The 22,209-nt window shown below is 34.1% G+C and overlaps 4 protein-coding genes across 4 annotated transcripts in view; 2 read left to right on the top strand and 2 right to left on the bottom strand.

The window, feature by feature from the left end:
- LOC149908798 (uncharacterized) overlaps positions 1-13,973 on the top strand; it is a 42,341-nt gene extending 28,368 nt beyond the window's left edge. Inside the window, exon 3 of the mRNA XM_090120367.1 lies at positions 12,950-13,973. Within this exon, the coding sequence (XP_089976493.1) occupies positions 12,950-13,099 (150 nt within the window). The 3' untranslated portion in view covers positions 13,100-13,973. The remainder of the gene's footprint in view (positions 1-12,949) is intronic.
- A 674-nt stretch (positions 13,974-14,647) lies between these two features.
- LOC149908797 (protein dpy-30 homolog) lies at positions 14,648-16,348 on the top strand. The gene is made up of 2 exons (XM_090120366.1): positions 14,648-14,854; positions 14,928-16,348. Exons 1-2 carry the CDS (start codon positions 14,777-14,779, stop codon positions 15,183-15,185), a joined length of 336 nt encoding a protein of 111 aa, XP_089976492.1. The 5' UTR covers positions 14,648-14,776; the 3' UTR covers positions 15,186-16,348.
- A 381-nt stretch (positions 16,349-16,729) lies between these two features.
- LOC149908796 (radial spoke head 1 homolog) lies at positions 16,730-18,355 on the bottom strand. The gene is made up of 5 exons (XM_090101505.1): positions 18,308-18,355; positions 18,009-18,159; positions 17,700-17,896; positions 17,180-17,459; positions 16,730-16,972 (listed from the first exon to the last, which is right to left on the bottom strand). The coding sequence occupies exons 1-5, from the start codon at positions 18,353-18,355 to the stop codon at positions 16,731-16,733; spliced, it is 918 nt and encodes a 305-aa protein (XP_089957631.1). The 3' UTR covers position 16,730.
- Positions 18,356-18,624: 269 nt separating this feature from the next.
- Positions 18,625-20,965, bottom strand: Ccdc85 (coiled-coil domain-containing protein 85). Its single transcript, XM_090120364.1, has one exon. It carries the CDS (start codon positions 20,557-20,559, stop codon positions 19,345-19,347), a length of 1,215 nt encoding a protein of 404 aa, XP_089976490.1. The 5' UTR covers positions 20,560-20,965; the 3' UTR covers positions 18,625-19,344.
- Between the last annotated feature and the right edge of the window lie 1,244 nt (positions 20,966-22,209).

Genomic DNA, 22,209 nt, shown 5'->3' with positions numbered 1-22,209 from the left:
CAAAATTCGTGTATATTTTGTAATAACAAACTTAAAAACAGCATTACAAAGTATACACGAGCAGTTTCCTATGGTTGCGTTCTGGCTATGTATAGTTTGGAAATACGCACGGCATTTATATAAATGCCGATTGCCAGTCGACGTGTCAAGGCGATTAAGTACAGCGCGGTCTCAGATGATCAATGCCATTTTTAACCGACTTCAAAAAAAAGGAGGAGGTTATCAATTCGGCCGGTATGTTTTTTTTTTTTTTTTTTATGTATGTACACCGATTACTCCGTGGTTTCTGAACCGATTTACGTGATTCTTTTTTTGTTCGATGCGGGATGGTGTCGAATTGGTCCCATAAAAATTTTATTCGGATAGGCCCAGTAGTTTTTATTTTATGAGCATTTTTGTCTGTATTTGTAAATGTTGCAAGTGCAAGTTTGAAGTCGGTTGTTTTTAACGCAGTTATTGACTTGTCGGTTTCATATCAAGTACATTTGACATGCTCTAATAGGACTAGACCAACACTTATTAACAATCTAGATATCAGATATACAATAAGGTCATTAAAAACCTTTTCGTGGTCAGATTTGAATGATTTTTTATACAATATTCACTCATCTTTTACTCACTCTTTAACGAGCTCAGGAAAATGCGATTTACGTCAATTGACTGCATTCCTCGTAAATTATGATGAATGACTCCACATCATTAACAGATTAGATATTGATCTATCAATGTTTCGGTGGTTTAGTCGTGATTTTCCCCTCCCGTCTGTTATTGACACGCATTTCAATGGAGTTAAGGTCAGTGTGTACCGGATGACCTACCAAATCCGAAAGGTGCGTGCCTCGAATTGTAGATGTTGGTTATTGTTTAGTTATGCTATTTGGGTAGTGTGTACACAGCCCGCTTGGCACTTTCGTGGCGGTCGTGATTCAGCTACACGTGTTGAAATTGATTTTTTTTATCGTCGCCAGGATTGCGTGTTGTCTAGGCCCTAGGGAATCACTAAAATGTTATGCGATTTTATTCCCGAGAGCCACTCACTTCTGATTAAATACTAGAAAAAATGAAGTTAACAATATTCCGTGCATTGCACTAAAACAATTGTTTAACTAATGTTTTATTAAAATAAAATTTACGTGTAATTTGCAAAATTAACTCGCAATTATTCCGTGGAAACTTAACATTTATTTCAATAGTAAATTTCGCAAAATAATATAATATAAAAAAACTCATGTTTTACTGCACTTGCATGCAATCGCGATATTGCGTCTTCACATAAAAGTTGAATCATTGCTTGAATCATTTTGCGAATCCAAGGCTGTTGCTGCGAAATGGCTATCAAATGTAATACTCATAGATAGCGAAACGAGATTTATCTATTCCTGTTTATACTTTGATATGTTTATGACGCATTTAATGCATTTAGCATTTGTTATTGAACTGACTTCAAAAGGGGAGTTAGTTCTCAAATCTATGTTTGTTAACGCTGGTCATTCAAAGCCGATTTGCTAATACACATTGCTCCCGTAAATTTGAGTAGATTTTATATCAAAATAACTTAAATAGGTTCCTGATTCAAGTAATTAGGTCCTTAATAGGGCGTATTAACAATGACGGGGTCTATTATCTTTGGCATTAACTCAAATCTAAAAAGAATATTACGTATGCCAACTAATTCTTCTGGCCAATTTAAACGTTAAACTTATTTAATCGATAAACCGATCCACAATATAGTTTTTATAGTTTCCTCGTATCGTTAAACTATATTTACTTCTGTAACTTTTCCGTTTATAATATTCACGATCGATACGAAATAATACAGCGATAGGACAATGACCTGTCGTCAATCAAAACCCCCCACACTCTTCAAGGTGTGGCAGTCAAATGCACTATGAAATAAATTTTTACGCTTTTATCACTAGCTTTCCACCCGCGACTTCACCTGCGTAGTCAAGGGAAAACCCGCATAGTTACCGTTCCTGTGGGATTTCCGGGATAAAACTATCTACTATCCTATGGCTATATCCTTTCTCAGGTCAAAATTTGATACTTCGGTTCGGTGCTTTAGACGTGAAGAAGGCAGTGTTACTTTCGCATTTATAATGTTTGTAACTTTGTAGGGATATCAATGTTTTGTTAGGTGATAATTGTATTATGTGCTAAACGCGCTAACAGGGGTGACGTCACGGCCTCGCCTTGCATACAGTTACGACCTTCGTTATTGAGTGTCCAAGGATCGATATGGGAATGTCTGAATGTGATGTGTGGATAATTGATCTGTAATGATTCAATCTTTAGCAAATAGTGATGATTTTTTATAGAAAATAATCTTTTGCTATACTGGAATAATTTTAGCACGTCTATTAATACTAGGTGTATTGGTTCTTACTGATTTGTAAAAGCTACTCAAACAACCCATTTAGAATGGGAATTTCATCTAAGTAAAAAAATTATATTTCTCGGTTCAACTCCCGCGTAACCGGAGTATAAATAATGCCTCATGGACCAGATTATGTCCAATTTAATTAAATAATAATTTAAGCATTCCAAGAATATTGGTTAAGATTTTATTTCTAAATCGTCTTTTGTGTTATATCATAAGTGTAACAGCAATATATTGCAAGAAATGAATATTTAATTTTTATCGCGTCTTTCGCAACCGTTTTTATCTTAATTATAAAATAGTAATAAAATATCTATAAAATAACATTAATCACTTCAAAAGCTATTTTCATACATTGGAATTACAAAACAATAACATTAGACTTCCTACTATTAAGTGTTTGATTGATTATTTACATTGAATGTATGGCTAATTAGCATTGATATAACGAAGCCAAAGATGGTAGGTGTTGTTATGAGAACCTCGTAATTGCTATCAGGAATTTATTTGCAAGTATGATTCTGCCTTGATTTGTTTATGTTTACCGACTGGATTATGCCGATGTCTTAGTTATTATTTTCTACGACTTTAAAAAGAACATTTTTTTCCTGGAGAAACGAGAATATTAAAACATGTTTGATATGTTGATGATAATATATGTAGATACAATCTAATTTATATACAGTTTACATTTACAGATCTTTTTTCAATAAATTAACCGTTAATAAATTATCTAACGTAAGCATTCTGTTTTCCTTATAAGGAAAACAGAATGCTGAAGTATATTTATACTTACCTTTTTTATTTAAACCTAGTGTATTCTAAGTAAAATGTCATTTTTTTATGACCCACAAAAAGTAATGCTGAAATTTTTGCCAACATTTTTTGGTCACAAAAAACAAGATACTCTCAAATCTCAATAGAAAATTTATAAAACCTCCATTATCCGGTACAAGAGATAACTGTACCTTGACAAGAAGTAAGAACTAAGATTTAAAGAAACTTTAAAATTGGTCCATATGGTTTCTAGCCGAGACACTTGAGCACATAACACCCTCTAACCTCTTTTTGTTTCCAAAAAAAGGCATTGAAAACGCACCAGCTGCTTGCAAGTTGGTAATTGTGTTAGCACGTGCGTATACCTGCTTCAAGGATGATGTGCGTGTGTGTGTGATCCTTATGTGTATGTGAGTACAAGACTATTTTGTGCTCTGTTTTTGCACGTGATGTCTATCCGCATCCGTACAATATATAAAATTACTAGCTTTCCGCCCGCGGCCTCGCCCGCGTTTTCAAAGAAAATCCCGTCCGGATTTTCGGGATAAAACCTATCCTAAGTCCTTTCTCGGGTATCAAAATATCTCCATACCAAATTTCATGCAAATTGGTTCAGTAGTTTAGGCGTGATTGAGTAACAGACAGACAGACAGAGTTACTTTCGCATTTATAATATTAGTATGGATTCGTTGACTCGCTACTCGACGCTTAGTTATTGTCAGAAATGTTTGGAAAAATTGTAATTAAAAATGTCTAAATCAAAATATAAAAACTTAACTAAGTACTCACCTTGACTGTCTTTACTTTTTATGTTTTAGAAAACAAAGCTTTCCTCTTCCATTCTTAACGTAAGACGGCTTTATTCGTTTTTCATTTCTTGAAGTGCTTTAAATAAAGACGAATAGCACACGTGCTTCTCTCGGATCTTTTGATGCATATGTTTCACAGTTTTTAGATTGGATTTTTTTGTAGTATTTCTTAGTAAACGTTATGCTTCCTTATGGATGTGATCTAGAATTATCGATAGTTATAACAGTTTACATAATACATATATATTGGAAAACGTTAGGATTTAGTTGTTTTGAAATCAAATACTATTTTTTGAAGTTGGTCAAACATTTTTATAAAATAGAACAAATTAACATCGTAACCTTAATACGTTGCATATCATGTCATACTGTGTATAAATTGTAAACCATATACAGATACACACCATTAGTTTAAAAACTGCAGACCGTGTTAAGTAGGTTAATGATTGAATAATTTATAAATGTCTAAAAAGATTAGCCTTGAAAACACCTTGCCATTAAAAAGCGTAATCACGTCACAGTGATGAATAGATAACAAATCGCTTCGAGGATGCTGCGAACCGTTTTTACGTCGTGAAATGTTTTGGAACCGGATCCTTGAGCTTTGTGGTACCTACGTGAGACCGCGAAACGAGACTTCGCTTTCAAATGTATGTATTATTATGTATTAAGTCCTTTTTATGTGGACGTGAGGTGCATTTAATGATTGCAATGGTAACGTCTCTTTGGCGAGCTTTGAAAGAACTTGCAATGTTCTGTACAAGCAATCGGGTCATACGAACTGAGACTTTCTTTTATGCAGGTAGTATTATTAAATCTTATAACTCTTTCTTTTAGGTACTGACTAGAATACAGAAAACTTCATAGAGGTCCTTGTAGAACTAGCAGCAGTTAAATCGCTATTCGGTTCTTTATAACAAAGTATCGTGTTTACCTTATTGACTTTATCATTTCATAAAAAAAAATCTTTACCGTAATTTATTTGCTGCGTAATAGTTTTTCTGTTAACCCACCATTAGTCTGTTTTTATGGCTTTTATCACATAAAATATGTAACCATGTATCTTTCACGCCTTGATTAAAACAACATTAAAAACATAGCAAATAATCTTGTTTACAAGTATATTTATCATTATATCTTTATCTCTTATCTTTGTTGCCTTAGTTTAATTGAATGTTATATTTATTCATTCAAAGATTTATCGGTTGTAAGTAAAAAAAATGTAATACATAGATATATTTTCTACGTTAATTACTTTGAAAATACAAATCGCAAAGATGTAGAAAAAAATATTCTTTTGTACCTTCTCATACCTATGATTCTTCCAACTGCATTTAACTAGACCACATCCCTGCTAGTCTAACAAGAAACGATCAATTCCCAGCAACATCTCCAAGTATACGATGTACCGTATCGCCTAATTCTTTACTTGCAATGGTCACATGCCGGGACGGGTTGACGAATATGGCTGAAATCCCCGCGGAACGAGGCCGTGGGTGGACTGGTCACACGGCAGTTTTTACGCCTCCGTAATCTAACTGTATCTAAATTCTAATGCCACCTAATGCTCACTGTATACAGATTGTATGTCAATACTACTTGGTCTCGACGATGTTGAAAGAGGAGTGGTGATCCGATACTTGAATACTTGTTGTTTACTTTTGTGACAATGCATTTTTAGTATGGTAATTAATGCCAACCTAAATGCGTACCGTAAATTGTACATAGTTCATGGTATCGGTAATTAATCATATTTTAACGATATTTCGTTAAATAAACTAACCTTATTACCACCAATAAAGCGCTGTAAAATTCTCCATCGCGCAGTAAATTTAGGTACATTTTATTAGTCACGTACCTACATTATAATGTTCCTAAATATCGACAGAGTTCAATCTTGTTTACAAAACTGTCCATAATATTTATTATCTGTGTGTGTTTTTTAAGAAATAGATAGCTTTTATCCAATGTTTTATGTTTCCTGTTAAATAGGAAACTATATTAGAAAATAAACATATTTTACACTTTCTTCCGTTTGCAGCGATGTTATTCAAGTAGTGTATTGAATTGAAATTATACGAACACGTGGGCAGGTTGAGAAGGCGCCGGCGCATCGTGTTGTGCCCTAAGCCTTTAAATTGTCAGAAGTCACATGTAGTGAAACCTACACCTTTGTTGGGCTACTATTAATGGGACCCATAGAATGTATGTCGTATAGAAAACGAATTCAAAAGAATGTGCATAACCAGTTTAGAAATATCTTGTACTTATATGTACCACAAAGTATATACTATATAGGTACATAATATACTTTACTAATAGTAATAAACTTAGATACTTTCAGACCAAGCTTTTGCGCGGTGATCGGAATACGTATTGCCAATAATAATATTATGTGAGAAAATTGGTCCCGTAACCTTATTTGTCGATGTTATGTGCTGTTTCAACAAAAATAGATTTATCAATTTTATACCAAGCTTTTCCATGGTGAACTCCATGTCGTATTTATGAGAAATTTATTATGATCTAGATTCTAGGTGACCCGGTTTGTGATTATCATTAAAAATTGACCGAATATTAAGTTTTTGTAAAACAAAGCAATAAGTTAAATAATTAAATATAAGTACTAAGAAGATATAAGATTGGTATTTAATTATTCTACAGACATGATTAAAACAAAGGCCAAGTGTATAAAAGGTACTAAATGTACACGCAAGTATAGAGACCACGCGATCATATTATCCATTTTTAATTGTTTTTATTTTTTATTTAACCTTTGATCGCACGACTAAATAAATAAAATATGTACCTACAAATATCATTGACAAACTTACTTATCATCTATGATTCTGTAAAGTAATATATCCCGTTAGACTGTCGTAAGTAGGTTACCTTCTCGCATCCCAATGATAAATAATTATATAGTTTCTTTCGCATAAGAAGGATAATGTCTAATTTCCATCCACAAGAAATCAAAACCATAATCGAAACAAGATGCGGAAAAGCTAATGTTACAATGCCTATAAATTACAATGATAAAAACACATCATTCGAAACAATGGTTTAATCAGCAAACGCATCCAACTGTAAAACTGTAAGTAAAAGTAATCTCAACATCTTAATGATCCATTCATGGTTTAATCTATCATAGTTGGGAATTATGGATGTGTTGAAAGTCGAAATGGTAGCTGTGTTGCCAACGTAATTCGTAAAGTTTACCAATTTTTTTTATCGAATTGACGTGAAGTTCCCACTTTTTATACGATACTTTTCCACCTACGTTTTGCAATTTTTAAATAACGCTGAGTTCGTTTAATAATGTTCAGAAATTTCGGAACTAGTACATTAACCACAAGCATGTAAATATTTATTTATTTATTTATTTATCATTACATCAATTACCTTTACAGGCTTAACCTAATGCGGTATTGACTTACACTAAACTTTTACACAAAACTAAACTAAAAATAAAAACAATATAAACTTACTATCTATGAACTAAATTAAAACAACAATACAATTAATAGCTAATAATATACATAAGAACCTTTGCTAATTCACCCATATATAATAAAATTAACCTACTGAGAAATAAGCCAAAATCTTGCTACACTACCCGAATGGTAATTGGAATATAGATGTGATAGTAGATAGCATTGGAATCGAAAGGGTGAGGGATTTTTACTTCCCAGAGGCCAGACCTCATTGTACAAGATGCTATTACAGCTGTATTGGTAAGATTTTGTAGGGTCTATTTCATAGCCAATATTATTTGAGTACTTGTAAATTGTAGATACATTTCTTTTGCAATTCTATTATTTTTGTTAAAAAAGTTTTACAGAATACATATTTCGCTTTTACCTTGCCATGGTCAAAAAGCGGTAGTGATCATTGCATATTTCATGTACAATTAAGTATCAAAGAAATATAATATTTCTGGTGTGAGTACGAAATGAAAGTTGGCAACACTGGTCAAACGCCGTTCCAACTATAGATTAGTACACAATAGGGCGGACGTTGTAAACAGTTAATAAGGGTTTCCTTTGAACTAGTTGCAACAATAACAACTCAAAACAACGTTGATGTAACCAGTAATCACCCGCTTTCGTTCCAATGGTGTATTATTAGATTGCTTGATTCTTGATATTGGACTTTGATAGGATTTAATAGAATCTGAATGTTTTTTAAATTTTTCACTTCAGTCAGGTTGCCCAATCAGGGCAGTGTTGCAGTAACTTTTATTATCACCAGAATATTTCTTTATATAGCAATTACGGAGTGTTTTAGAGGCTGTTCGTATTCAAAGTTTATTCGGAGTGCAAATTTTCAATATCTACCTCTATTTAGGAATATGTGTTCGTACCTGAGATTGCTGCACTATGACTGAATTAATTAGTATAGAACTATAGAGTAGGATGGTTAGGAATTGCCACACTTGTCAGTCTTTTGTCTTTTATTGTTGGTATGTTTCTAAAAAACAACTGAATCCCAAAAAGCTTCGAGTTCACCTTGGCACGGCGGATTCTTTTCAGTATGTTTATTTACCTTTTGAACTAATTCAACACCCGCGGCCAAATGCCGAAGAGTATTGTAATATTTATTTCGAGTCTCGGATTCGTTTCACAATATCCATTGTTCTAGGCACACAATAGATAATGCTTTCGATTGCTCCCATACATTTGCCTATGATTACATTTTATTTATATGATCGTAAATTCTGTATCAAATGATCCAAACAGTTGCATTATAAAGGTATTTATAATCAATTTAAAATTCTGAATACATTTTTTTGGTACATATAAGTACCCTACGACCCTAATACGAAATCACAGCAAGATTCTAATAAATTTAACCATAATTTAATATTAACATATAAATAACTTCATAGTAATATTCAATCAAATTATTCATTATACAATTTACCATTTCCAAATATATTGGAGATATTGATTGGTTTTCCGAATAAATATTTTTCGTAACTTGACAATTATTGCGCATATAATTCTAACATGCGCTTCCTGCTGTTAATGTAAATTTGAATGATCATAACTTCATGATTTTTATTACCTACCTAATCAAGAACATCGTCATACAATAACTCGGATAGATAACCAATAGCAACCATATAATTTGGCAAGAAGATTTTTTAAGGTATCTAACCTAAAGTAAAAGTAAATTTTAAAGCAAGTAAGATAATCGTTGAACGACAACGCTTACTAAATAGGTAGAATTTCTTAATGACGTCTCAGATCGTGGTCTTGACAAATCGGGCATATCTCTTATCTGCGACCAAGCGTGGAGATGCACTTTCCCTCTTTCCTCCACAATCTCTCTAGGAATGTGCAAATATCTGCGACTCGAGAATCACGGACACGTCTCTAGTTTTTGTAAGCACGTCGAATATTCCATGGGTATGTTGGAGTAATTTGCAGTGGTATTGAATGCGGAGAGAAATTGAGTGAATGTGTCTATTTGGTGACAGTTTATTGTTGAGCGAAATCTCAGCTCTTGTATGAGTTGATTGAAATCTGATTGGGTCTGTTATTCCAAGGAAGCCTTCCGTTTTCGTACACACGTCTATAATACGAAACAGGCTTATACTTACCTGTCCCTGTCCCGTCTTTCTTTTCTATAATATGCAATCACGGTAACTTCTACCAATATCAAGTTCAGTAAATAGATAACATATATAAGAAGTAACAACAAAACTTTACTATAACAACATAATATTTAATAGTATAGCTAACGCTACTATAACAACACATTGTGAGGAATGTGATACTGCTTTTGCCCAACTCTTTATGTTATAAATATTGAGGTTGAATAAATATTTAAAATGCCTCTAAACCATCTGGTGGTACCTGATCTTTCCGGTCACTGCTACTCACTTCCTACATGAGTGCCCTAAATCTAATATCGACGTCAAAACGTTGTGATGCTTGGTTTCCTATACGATTTTTATACCGGAATAGTTTCCGCCGATCGTCTTTTAACATTTACAGGATAGTTTTACATGAGCGCATACTGTAATCTTTCTTATATATAAAAATGAATCGCAAAATGTGTTGGTAAGCGCATAACTCGAGAACGGCTGAACCGATTTCGATAATTCTTTTTTTATTATATTCCCTGAAGAACGAGGATGGTTCTTATGTAGAGAAAACGTAAATATGTACCACGGGCGAAGCCGGGGCGGACCGCTAGTTATTTATAATTATAATTAATAACATAATGACCCTGTAAGTTTCTACTTAGTCTTTAATTGTTGTAATACACGACGCTTAGTTTGGTTTTCGTCCCGGGCTCTCAACAGATTCTGCAATTTTTAGCGTAAAAAGTGTCATAAATTATTATAAAACTCGAGATACGTCCGTGTACGCATGTTTTTTGGACCTCAGCCGCGCTTTTGATCTTGTAAATTATAAACTACTTTGGAATAAACTGTCTAATAGTTCTGTTCCATCAAATGTTGTTGATTTGTTGAGATACTGGTACGAGAACCAAACCAATTGTGTGCGATGGGGCGACTCGCTGTCTAACGAATATAGGTTAAACTGCGGAGTGCGTCAAGGTGGGCTTACCTCACCAGATTTGTTCAACTTGTATATAAATGATCTGATTGAGGAACTGAGTAGAACGAAGGTGGGTTGTCATATTGGCAGTACTTGTGTTAACAACTTGAGCTACGCCGACGACATGGTTCTTCTCAGTCCCTCAATCAATGGTCTCAGGCGCATGCTCTCAATCTGTGAGCGTTATGCGCTTGAGCATGGTCTGAAGTATAATGTTGGGAAATCACAGGTGATGGTGTTTAAGGCAGGTCGAGGGCCGGATATGGTTCCTAACGTTTACTTGAATTGTACACCCGTTGAACGTGTGGGGCGGTTTAAGTACTTGGGACACTTTCTCACAGAAAACCTAAATGATGATGAGGATATTGAACGTGAGCGACGAGCGCTTGCCGTCAGATGCAACATGCTAGCACGCAGATTTTCTAAATGTAATAAAGAGGTAAAATCGATTCTATTTAAAACATATTGTCAAAATTTGTATACTTGTCAATTATGGTCAAATTTCACTAGAAAAGCTTTTGGCACCATTAGGGTGCAGTATAATGATGCATACCGCATCCTAATGAAATTGCCTAGGTACTGCAGTGCGTCTAGCATGTTCGCAGATGGCGGCATCAATGACTTCTTCGCAATTATTAGATTGCGAATAGCATCTTTTTGGTCACGTATACGCTCTTCTAATAACAAAATCATAAATACGCTCTCCGAGTGCTTGAACAGTCCCATTTTTAGGTATTGGTTGTGTGTTCATTTAGGTAGGAACCGTAAATAGTTCAATTGTTTTTTTTTTTTTTATACTGATAAATAAGTTAAAGTTAAATGTCCCAAATATATGCCAAATTGTAAATGTATGTGTAATTATATTATGTATGGATATTGATGTCTGAAATAAAGATTTATTATTAATGTTGCCGTTAGACCGAAATTGAACAGGAAATCGAATAGCAATAATGTAAAAAGCACGCACATGGGATATATTATAAGTCGAATAAACAATTAATTTTCATTTCATAATTGTGTTTTGACAACGCTTTTAGAAGCTTTTAAACATTCAGCCGACATAAATCACGTTAACTTTGGAAAATTAATAGCATTCGCCCAATGTTAGTCGATAATTGTAGAAAATTTTCTTTTTACGTATGTAAATCGATAAATTTATAAAATATAATAAAATGTGACCCGCCCACGTAGTGTTCGCTAGGTAATCGGTTTATTATTTCGATGTCCTACATACAGGCTACCGATACTCGTGATTATGCCGCATTCCTGGGCCACGCAATCGTAGAGAATGGTGATTGGTGACGGAAGGTCGTGGTGAATGCTGATAGCTTTTGCACAGCTTAAAGCTGGTAGATTTTTTTGTTCATTATATAGGTAGCAAAAAATATTGGTGGATATCAGTGGTTTTTTTTTGCCTCAATCAGATTGATATTAAACGAAAGAAAATTATTTAAACATTTTTCGAAAAAATTGTAGACTGTCGTTTTAACCCAAGTTCATAAGTAGCTTAGCTTAATTGTATGACATGTTTAAGAATAGTAAGAGAGAAACAAGAATTCTATTAGCCTTGATTGATACCTTTACTAGAAGGTTACGTCGTATTGTTGGATATACCGGTAAATAAGACACACCCTTCACTTCATCGACAAAATTCTAAACTTTAGTTGACATTTCTAATCAGTCCATGGACATTTAACAATAAATAAATAAATTAATTAATTAAGTTGGAGTAAAACAGCGTTAAAATTATGTCCGAATAATAATTCCTGTAATATAAAGGTCAAAGTTAAACCGCATCGCAATTCACAACAATGGCTTCGTATTTAGCCATCGAACAAGAAGTATCTCTCCAATTAGCGGCCTGTCTCCAACATCCGTTTCCCGAAATCAATAGCTCAGCTCTTATCGCACAGCTCTCGACTTATGGAAATCCGTTGTGCATAATTGATTTGCAAACGAATTCACTCGAATGATTTTGTACGCACGAACGGTCGCACTCGGACGCTTTCCAATTTTAGGACATAGAAAAAAATCCTATGAATATTCACGTGGACAATCTGCATAACTCTTTCCAGCTATTATTTTAATGTGTCATACATTTTATTAATTGCTCACTTTAGTATCTGTTGACGCTTTCAAATTTATTGCCTGTATGCAGGCTATTGATTCGATAAACTAATAAGTCTATGTTATCTGATAATCTACATATAAAATGAGATGATAAAATAATTAGATGTCCAATGTAATATTGTGTGCTAACTTTAATATCACGTTAAGGATACTTCACAAGTCCGTGATATACCCACCTACTTTAATTCCCCAATATAAAATGAAAAAATATATTGACACATTTTCACTACCCCATGCTAAATTATAATTAAATTGTATAACAATATCTCTTCTCGTTTCAGGCCAGCCTTCGACAACTGGATCTCTCCCTGCTCTCCGAGCTGTGGTCCCTCAGCGAAGCGATGGCGTCCTGGAGGCGGCAGCTGGAACGCGGGCCGCGGCTCCGACCCGCCCCGCCGCCGCCTCCACCACCGCATTACCTTAGAACTTAATAAAACATACAAATATACCTGTGCAATTTCATTCATAAACCAATGTACATAATTACAATGTTCCAAATGTGATTTTTTATAGTAACTATTTAAATAATGCATTCAGTAGGTACTACCATTATAATGTGCATGGTAAAAGCCAAAAGGTAAAACAACTATGGAATTATCTCGAAGCCAAAATTATGAACTAAAAATATTGTCGCTTTGACAGTGACAGCGCCTTTCCCGCGTAATTTTGACATTTGGTCAATGCAATAGCATGCAATTTTTAAAAATGTATTGTTTATAAATAAATAATATCTAGAAGTAAATATGGTTTGATTAGTTATTAAATAATGCGCCCCTGTTTTAGTAGCTCAATATGTGCTCTTTAACTTAATTTACTTGTTAAAAAACAACATGCAAGAATGTTTCGTAGCGTCAAATAGCATTTTTTTTTAATAATGGTTCTATCTTACTTAAGTAGTGACGAGATATGTGTTTCATGTGTTTTCTTGCTCATTATGTTGATTGATTGGCAATTAGCATGCTTTCCGATTCACGTGATTAGTTTGTAAATTTTTACATAGGACTTTCGATCGCGTTTACATACCTACAATATCAATTTGATTTTAATACTGTGAATATATAATGTAATACTTTTTCTATTATTTCTGTACTACATGACACTTTTCTAATAGGTATTTTATATTAAAATAATAAAATTCTACTAATATATTAGGATAAAGAAGAAACACATAGATTTCGTATACTAGGTACCTGATATTTATATTTTCAAAGCCTATGCCATTTGCATTTCAGAAATCAGTGTAATTAGGTACGTGTCCTGGCAAATACATTTTAAGTATTTTAGAAGTGTGTTGTAAACTAATAAACATTTAGGTTTTTAAGAAATAATTTAAAATTAAAATTGTGTTTTATTTAATACTATTCCCCTGAACTCAACAAAGATAAACTTACTTAATATGATCTTGGAAAAGTTAAAGATAGAGCAAAGGCTCAAACATTTTTCAACATCATGATGCTGCTCATCAATAGTAAGCATCATTATTTCTATCGCATCGAATTATAGTTTATTATTTTGAGAAGTTTACCTATAAATTAAAAAAAATACATGTCTACTACAAGATTTATTCACAGTACCTACTAGTAAAGGAGTCTTGGTGTCAATTTTATTGGAAGAATAGGAGTACATATATATATGTATATGCAATAAATTAAATCCTGCTTTATATCAATGATCTTAAGTAAAGATATCCTGGTGCTTGCATGATGAAATGACGTTATTAGTTTTAAAACACGTAAGTTTAATTTTATGTTGAATCTGAAACCTACTAGCGGCGTCTGCTACAAAATTATGTACATAGAATTATAAATTAGCATACCAATTGTAATTGATATCTAGGTATTTATGCAATGATTTTATCGTTTTTCATATATTTCTAGAAGAAAATAAAACGATTAATAAATATCTGTTATAAATCTTAAGTGTATTCTGTGCCCTTATTTTTGTCATCCTACATAATTTTTGTCTGTCTGTGGTCAAAACTCAAATGTCATTTGTCAATTGTGTTTTGTGCGAGTTTGGTTGGTTTGTAAACGATACGGCTTCGGCTGTTTTTTTATTTATTAATACTCCAAATATTTTAGAAATACATCTTGTTAAACCAAAAACCGATGTCAGAAACTTCTTTACAAGGAAATCAAGCTCCTAAAGAAGACCAACCTCCATCCAAAATACCCGAATCCGTTAAGGTTAGTAAATAAACATTAATCTATGTTTAAAATATAATGAGCAACAGTAATTTACTGAAATTAACATTTTCAGAAAATAATATCAATGGAAAAGGAAAATGATACGAATGCTAGTCGAAAATCACGAATTGATCTCAACGCACTGCCGACCCGTCAGTATTTGGACCAAACCGTAGTTCCTATATTACTACAGGGGTTATCAGCTCTTGCCAAAGAAAGGCCACCAGACCCCATCAATTACCTAGCAGCTTATTTACTGAAGAATAAAAACACCTTCGATAATAATAATGCAAACGCGAACAATAATCCACCGCCAAACACACAAACATAGATAAATATTAATATTTAATTTACTATGGAAACTTTGCTAATACCTATATCAGTGTATAATAAACCTATAAGATGCAGGATTGTATATTAATGTACAAAAATCTCATGTAAGCATGCTGATATATGTGTGGTTTAAGTGTCTAAGTATCTTAAGCCAATTGTGGTTTTAAAGATATATAAGATAAATTATCTTTGTAAATATTTCACCTTTAGTAATCCATGTGTTCTGACATCTTTAGAATATGACTAAAATAAGGATTAGTTTATGTAATGGGGGAATGATTTTCTTTTAAATATTAAACAGAATATGTTGAGACACACTTTTGTTTTACATAAATATTTCATGAATGAAAACAACTCTATTACTTTTACTTTTAAGGGTTGTACTTAGGCTATACTAAATATTATTTATAGTTTGATTCAAACTTAATGGCGGTTCAGAAGTTAGGTGCAGGTGAGAGTGCGGCTGCGCACAGGTCCCTTTACATCCCGCTAATACCTAAAATTGTTTACTGCACATTGGATCGTACAATGTTCCGAGCTGCCATTAAGTTTGCATCATAGTATACTTGAATAATAGCCCTTAATTTAATATTGGAAAATGACAGTGTTCCGTCTCATTGCATAGTTTGCCAGGGTTGCAAGTACTCTTATGAAATTGTACACAACTACAGCAGCAGTAGAATAATAATAGCCACAGGAAACATTATTTAATTTTATTTAGAAAATTTGCACTAATTATAATTTACCTATGCAAAATTTTTAGGGTGGCCGTACACGGACCGCTTCAAGCAGTTGAGATCTGACGGCTTGAAGCCGCGACCGCGCGGTGAACTATGGACAATCATTCACTGACGTACACGGGCTGCTCGAGCCGTCGCAACTGCTTCAAGCCGTCAACATAAGGTTTGTAGCGACGGCTTGAGCAGTCAACGACCAACTGCTCGAGCAGTCCGTGTACGTCGCACAACCGTTAACTGCTCGAGCTGCCCGTGTACCCTTAATGTTATGAATCAGATTATGCAATAGAAATACTGCAGGCTCAAATCCTTTTGGTTTCAATAAAATATAAAACAAATGGCGTAGGATGAACTATAATTGACAACAGCTTGGTTATATTATTCTACAAGCTATAAATTCTTGCACAATGTAATAGAAAGTATATACTTAATTGTATAAAATTCTTTCATTGACTACTAGTAAGTAAATAGACAATTATTATATTGATTATTGCTATTTGAAATAAAAACTTAAATATTTAAAAGTCTGTTTCATTCATAATTCTTCTACTTATTTTTACTTTATATTACTACACTACTATATTATTAATGTTAATCTAATTTGTCGCCTTTCTTGATAATTTAAATTCATACTCGCACTTTAAGAAATGGATATCAAATCTTTTAATACTGGAAGTTAAGAAACAACACAACAATTATTATTATATTATTATTTTAATACAAAATATTTATTCCACAGAGTAATAAACCAATTACTAATTGACAGCATATAGTTCATTAAGTAAGTACTTATAATCTTGCAAAAACTATTCCTTTTGCTGGGTTTCCTCAAGGAATTTCTGTCTATGCAGAAGCCAAGAATCATTATCATCAGCACCTTCCTCCTCACCAACTACTGAAGGTAATTCAAATTGTATTATATCAGTCTCAATACTTTCTTCAGTCAAAGACGGTATAGAGTCATGAACTGGCAAGGGCACCGGTTCCGGCGGAAGGAACTCCGCCATGTACGCTGTGACGTTTCGAGCGCGCCAAACCGAAATTTTACCTGAAAATTTTTTGAATAAATTTTAGCACATGCATACCTATTTGAAAAATATCTGTATTTCTCATTTAATTTTAAATAACTTATTATTTATTTCATTATTCTTGCAACTAAACTCAGATATTTATTTTATGATTGTCATTATAAATAGGTAATAATATCTGTGGCTTAGTTTACATTTGAAATAAAAAAAATAAAATGTAGATTTACCCAAAGTCTCATCAATTTCTATTTCCTCCTCCCCTTCTTCCAACCGTTCCTCTTTGACTTCCTTATCTTCCTTTTCCTCTTCTCCCTCACCAAACTCCTCTAAAGCCGGGTCTTTCGTCAGCAAATAAAATCCGTGCTGCATGCAATTTGTGTCGAACACAAAGCAGCCTGGGCCCTTTGGTTTTCCCTTTAGCCACGACCCGTGGTATCGTACACGCGGGTAAATAATTTGACCGGGCCCTTCGATCACTCCTTCCACCCATGTACCCATGAATTTTATCTGAAAAATTTCAACTCTTAGATGTTACATTCATTGTAAATTTGAAAAAATAAATATGAATAATGTATGAAACTTAAAAATCAAGAAATCAATTTGTAAAAATTTTATTTTTGTACCGTAAAACTATTGATTCGATTTTGATTCCATAATGCGGTAAAATAGAAGAATTGCGTGAGGCGTGTTAACTAAAAGAAATAAGCAGCGCAGGAATCTGAACATTATGAATTTTGTTTTATTTACCTGGTATTCTGAAAAGAAATAAGTTCCTAATCCATGACGCTTTCCTTTAAACCAAGCTCCCTCATAAATATCTCCGTTTGGATAGTAATATGCGCCAAAACCTTGCTTCAAATCGTGTCGCCAATCACCTTCGTAACGCGAACCATCTGGATAAGTCATTTGCCCAACCCCATATTTCATAGCTTTTCTCCATTCACCTAAAAATAATAATTGACTTACTGCATATAAACGAATAATTATTATACATAAGTAGATATTTTATGCAGCTTATTAATATATTTTTTTCAAAGGCGCATTTAATTTAGTCACCTTCGTATCTTGCACCATTTTTAAAGACATAAAGGCCTTTTCCGTTTCTCATTCCCCTACAATAACAGCCCTGATAAAAGTCTCCGTTCGGAAGTACGGCCCACCCTTCACCATGCCTTTCTCCTTCAGCATTTCGACCGCCTACGTAAATCTGAACACAGATGAGATATTAAAAATTTGCTTTCTAATTATTGTAGGCGTAAGAAATATTTCACGGTATAGATCCGATATATTTTTTTACTCCACGTAAAAAACAAACATTGAGACATGATTTATTTTAATTCTTAAAAATTACGTACTCCAATAGTATCCTCGTCTTCACCTCCTTCACCTTTATCTTCAGCCATACTTTAAATACTATAATATTATTTTTTTCAATATATTTATTTATTGAAGAAACCTTTGAATGTAATTTGGCATATTAATATTGACGTTTGCTTAGACGTTTGTTACATAAAAATTGATAAATTTTATTTCAATAATAAAGAGGTCAAATGTAAACAAATAAAAATACGCTAAGCAGAAAATAATTTGGCAATTTAAAAGGCAATGAAGTAAATAGTTCACATCTGAGAATAATTTTGTAATAACAATACAAATAAAATAAAACAATCAATAAACAATAATTATTTATTTGTCAGTTCATCAGAAATAAATTAATAACGCAGGAGAAGCGAAATGTTTAAATATTAGTTAACATCGAGATTTGTTCACCGTATTATTAAATTATTATGCTTTTTGTGAGCAAGTAAATTGATATAAATTAATCTCTATATATGGTCAGTCAAAATTGGACTCATATTCAGATGTTTTACCCTGCATAATATATAATCGACACTACTTGTATGAAATACAATGGAGATACAAGTTTAATATCAAACATAGGTAATCGTAATATTTAATAGGTAAAAATTATTTTAGCCTCAATTGTGTGTTTTATAGTATCCCATTTCTTAGTGCTAATTATTAAATATTTAAGCGTCTTATTACATTCTTAAGGCCGGCAACGCACAAAAATTATTATAACACTTAATCTAAGTTTTGTACTATTACGTTTCATATTTTCGGACATAGTATCACTTAAAAATCGGGCAAGTCAAATACAAAAAATATTGTAAACATTCATCTGTATAAACATCAATTTACAAACAAGGTCAGCTCTACCTAAGGTGCATTTTTTAGGTCACAACACGACGGCGGCCCCAGCGACCTCAATGGACACGAATTCCAATCAAACACTGCATGCTAAACAGGTTTTCCATTTCTTTTCCATCTATACCAATAGGGATGTACTAGATCTGATAAAGTTCCGTGGATTCTTCGAACACTTTCACCATCAACGCGGCGGCGCTTGCGGCGGCGCATCTTCAAGTTTTCCCCAAACCACATTACACATTTCCCGGACTAAAGCCTGTTCTCCTGTATCTAAATCAGGAGCAGGTCTTCTTCGTTCTCTCTCTACTCGTTCTCTCACTTCTAACACTTGTAAAGCACGCACTACGGCTTCAGGTCTTTCACTTAACCCCGTGCCTAATCCCTTTTCAGCCTCTAGTCGACGCACTTTCTGCTCCAAGTCACGAACATATTGAACAGTCCTTTCTGCTAATTGTGGGTGGGTCACTAAAGCTGGCGTTGTGGGTGGACGTGTTACCTCCTCAGCATTAGTGCCGCTGCTGCTACCGTCGCCGTCGTCTCTTTCCCTTCCAGCCGTTCGTCCACAATTAACACAGGTTCCTCTTTCTCTCTCCTCATCCAAATAAAGACACAGTTCTTTTAATTCGAGATTATCACGAATCAACTCTTGCTGCTTATCATCTAATTCTCTTAATTTACTTTGATAGGCAGATACTTCTTGTCGCATGACAGACGCTGTATATCTCCCAAAGCGTTGCCATTCACGTGCTAACTTTCTACCCTTTTGCCGATCGTCGTCCAGGAAACAGCATAAATCTCGGAGTTCTTGGTTATCTTCACTTAGCCGTCTATTAGCTTCTTTTAAAGCTTTAATTTCATCAAGCAGTGCTTGTATTTGTCGCCTTTGGTCTGTCGATTGCCTAGGTCCATCAGGTTCGATTCGTTTTGTAAACTTTAGCATGTCAGCTGATCGCCTGTGAAGTTGCTCCTCTTCCAAATTCCTCTGTAAACGTTGAGTATCGTCAGCACTTCTCGCTCTCGCTGTAGATTCAATGGGTTCGTGAACGATAGCTTTTGTTATAACTTCACCTGGCGGTCGCGGCATACGGAGAGCAGCTGGCGGAATTGGGTATCCAATTGGATATCCCGGAGGATATTTTAAATGTGGGTATGGTACACCTGGATACGGGCCGCCGTGAATTCCGAAAGTATATTGTAATTTACTCGGATCTATCGGTTTCCCCGCGTAAGGAGGTTTGAATTCTTTAGCGGATGGATCGACAGTGGCTTGTTTGGAACTCGCAGCGGCAGGTGGTGGCGGATGATAACGCGGTGGAAAGTTGACCGGTTCTGAGCCCTGTTTACCTAGTTGTTGTTTATGTTTGTTGAACTGGTCCGCGTTCTGGCTCATTGACATTGTTAGAGACGATTCGCTAACAGCTATCAGCAAACCGTGCAGTCTTCGTACACATTAATGAATTCATTTCTAAATCAAGATTGCGTTCATACAATAGTTGAAGCAACATAGGTTCAACGAATGGACCTTGAATGAATGGAGGGGAACGCCGCCGGCTGCGTAGGCTGTGGACCGTGGCATTCGCACACTTAATCGTAACACAAAGTACACTTTGATTGAAGTTTTATCTTGTTAACTTTTAAGAAGAGCGTTTGAGTTGTTTTTGTGGATATTTTCAGTCACCTTTTGATGTTTTATTTAGGTTGTTATCACGATAAGGTTATGTTTGATAGTTTGTGTGGCAAGATACGCGGGCGCGCGCGGGGCGCGTGAGTTTGACTGGCTGGTTCGATGAAACTATAGTATACCTGCGCAGTCGGTGAAGGTTCTTGCGGCTTGCCGTCTCGCTCTGCCGCGCTCTATCTTACCTGCATGTACACGCACATCTCGCTTTAACATATCAATTTCTATGTTACTTCACGATGAATAGCGAATATAACAATACTTTTGCTAAGTAATTTATCATCATTTATTATTATAAGGTTCTTTTGGGGCTATAAAAGCAGGAATGTGTTGTTTTTTGTCATCCGTGCATTGGACGCATTCCAAGATCCGATTTTTTATATTTCTTTAGAATTTGACTGTTATAATACAATCATTTTCGATGAAAATTAAAAATTAGAAGATAATGCATAAGTTTTACAAATTTCCCGTCATGTTAATTAATACTTATATATTAGTTACTTTAATTTTTAATTCAAGTAGTTTTCTAAGTCTATTTTATTGGGGAGTATTAATTTGTTAAAGTATAGTATGGAGAGTGAATGATCAGACATAAGTATAATACATTTGTTATACAAAGAAAACAATACTGTAGTTAGTATTTCTAGATAATACGCAAAGAATTCGAAAAACTGTATCAACCATCAATGAAAAATATTTTAATCTTAATCTCAGTTTCGTTGATTCTGCTCTACCTTGAATCAAACAATTATTTTGAGCTAGATATCAAACTAATAAAAATTACACAACAAACACGTAAAACAACATAAAAATATCATATAACTACATACATACCAATAATTTTAAACCCCTCCAATGTTCAAGAATTGATTTTTAGGGAATGCTGACGATATGAACTGAATGCTGACGATATCTATTACTTTGCAACCCTCATATAAAACTCTATAATTTCATAGAATCCTGTGTGGATAAGGTTTACTTTACGTACGTTTACTTGAACAGATTTTTATATATTTATAACTAGATAGATTTATGGAAATACAGTTTCATAGATCAAATTATTTAAGGAAATGTGGCGAGAAGAAAATGTACCATGTTTGGACCAGAAAGCGGCGTATTTAATTTTCTCAACAGAAATAATAGAAACACGCTAACTATGTGGTTTTTTGGAGTAGTCTGTTTGGGTTAGGTTTCGATAATTAGGTCGTAAAGAAGCAACGATTTTCGATCCATAGTTCGACCCTCAAACGTCTTGAATGAAACGTAAACCAGCGCCAGTAAAAAGAAATTAGCAACACAATCATACCTACGTCACATTCATGAGCAACCGTGCGGGCTCCTTAACATAAACAACAAGGCGCGTCCTCA

The sequence above is a fragment of the Colias eurytheme genome, chromosome 4 (assembly GCF_061535395.1).
Source record: "Colias eurytheme isolate Ceu_HAF_F1 chromosome 4, ilColEury1 Martin Lab GWU primary, whole genome shotgun sequence".
Taxonomy (NCBI): domain Eukaryota; kingdom Metazoa; phylum Arthropoda; class Insecta; order Lepidoptera; family Pieridae; genus Colias; species Colias eurytheme.
Note: the sequence above shows the minus strand (reverse complement) of the source record. Positions and strands in the feature narration are given on the sequence as shown.

What these genes read in the sequence shown, in the direction of transcription:
- LOC149908797 (XM_090120366.1), top strand. Translation starts at nt 14,777, where the DNA reads ATGTCAGAAACTTCTTTACAAGGAAATCAAGCTCCTAAAGAAGACCAA. An exon ending in AAATACCCGAATCCGTTAAG is followed by an intron (nt 14,855 to 14,927) that starts GTTAGTAAATAA and finishes TAACATTTTCAG; the next exon opens with AAAATAATATCAATGGAAAA.
- LOC149908796 (XM_090101505.1), bottom strand. Translation starts at nt 18,355, where the DNA reads ATGGCTGAAGATAAAGGTGAAGGAGGTGAAGACGAGGATACTATTGGA. An exon ending in AAGACGAGGATACTATTGGA is followed by an intron (nt 18,160 to 18,307) that starts GTACGTAATTTT and finishes ATCTGTGTTCAG; the next exon opens with ATTTACGTAGGCGGTCGAAA. An exon ending in ATTTCTTTTCAGAATACCAG is followed by an intron (nt 17,460 to 17,699) that starts GTAAATAAAACA and finishes GAAATTTTTCAG; the next exon opens with ATAAAATTCATGGGTACATG.
- Ccdc85 (XM_090120364.1), bottom strand. Translation starts at nt 20,559, where the DNA reads ATGTCAATGAGCCAGAACGCGGACCAGTTCAACAAACATAAACAACAA.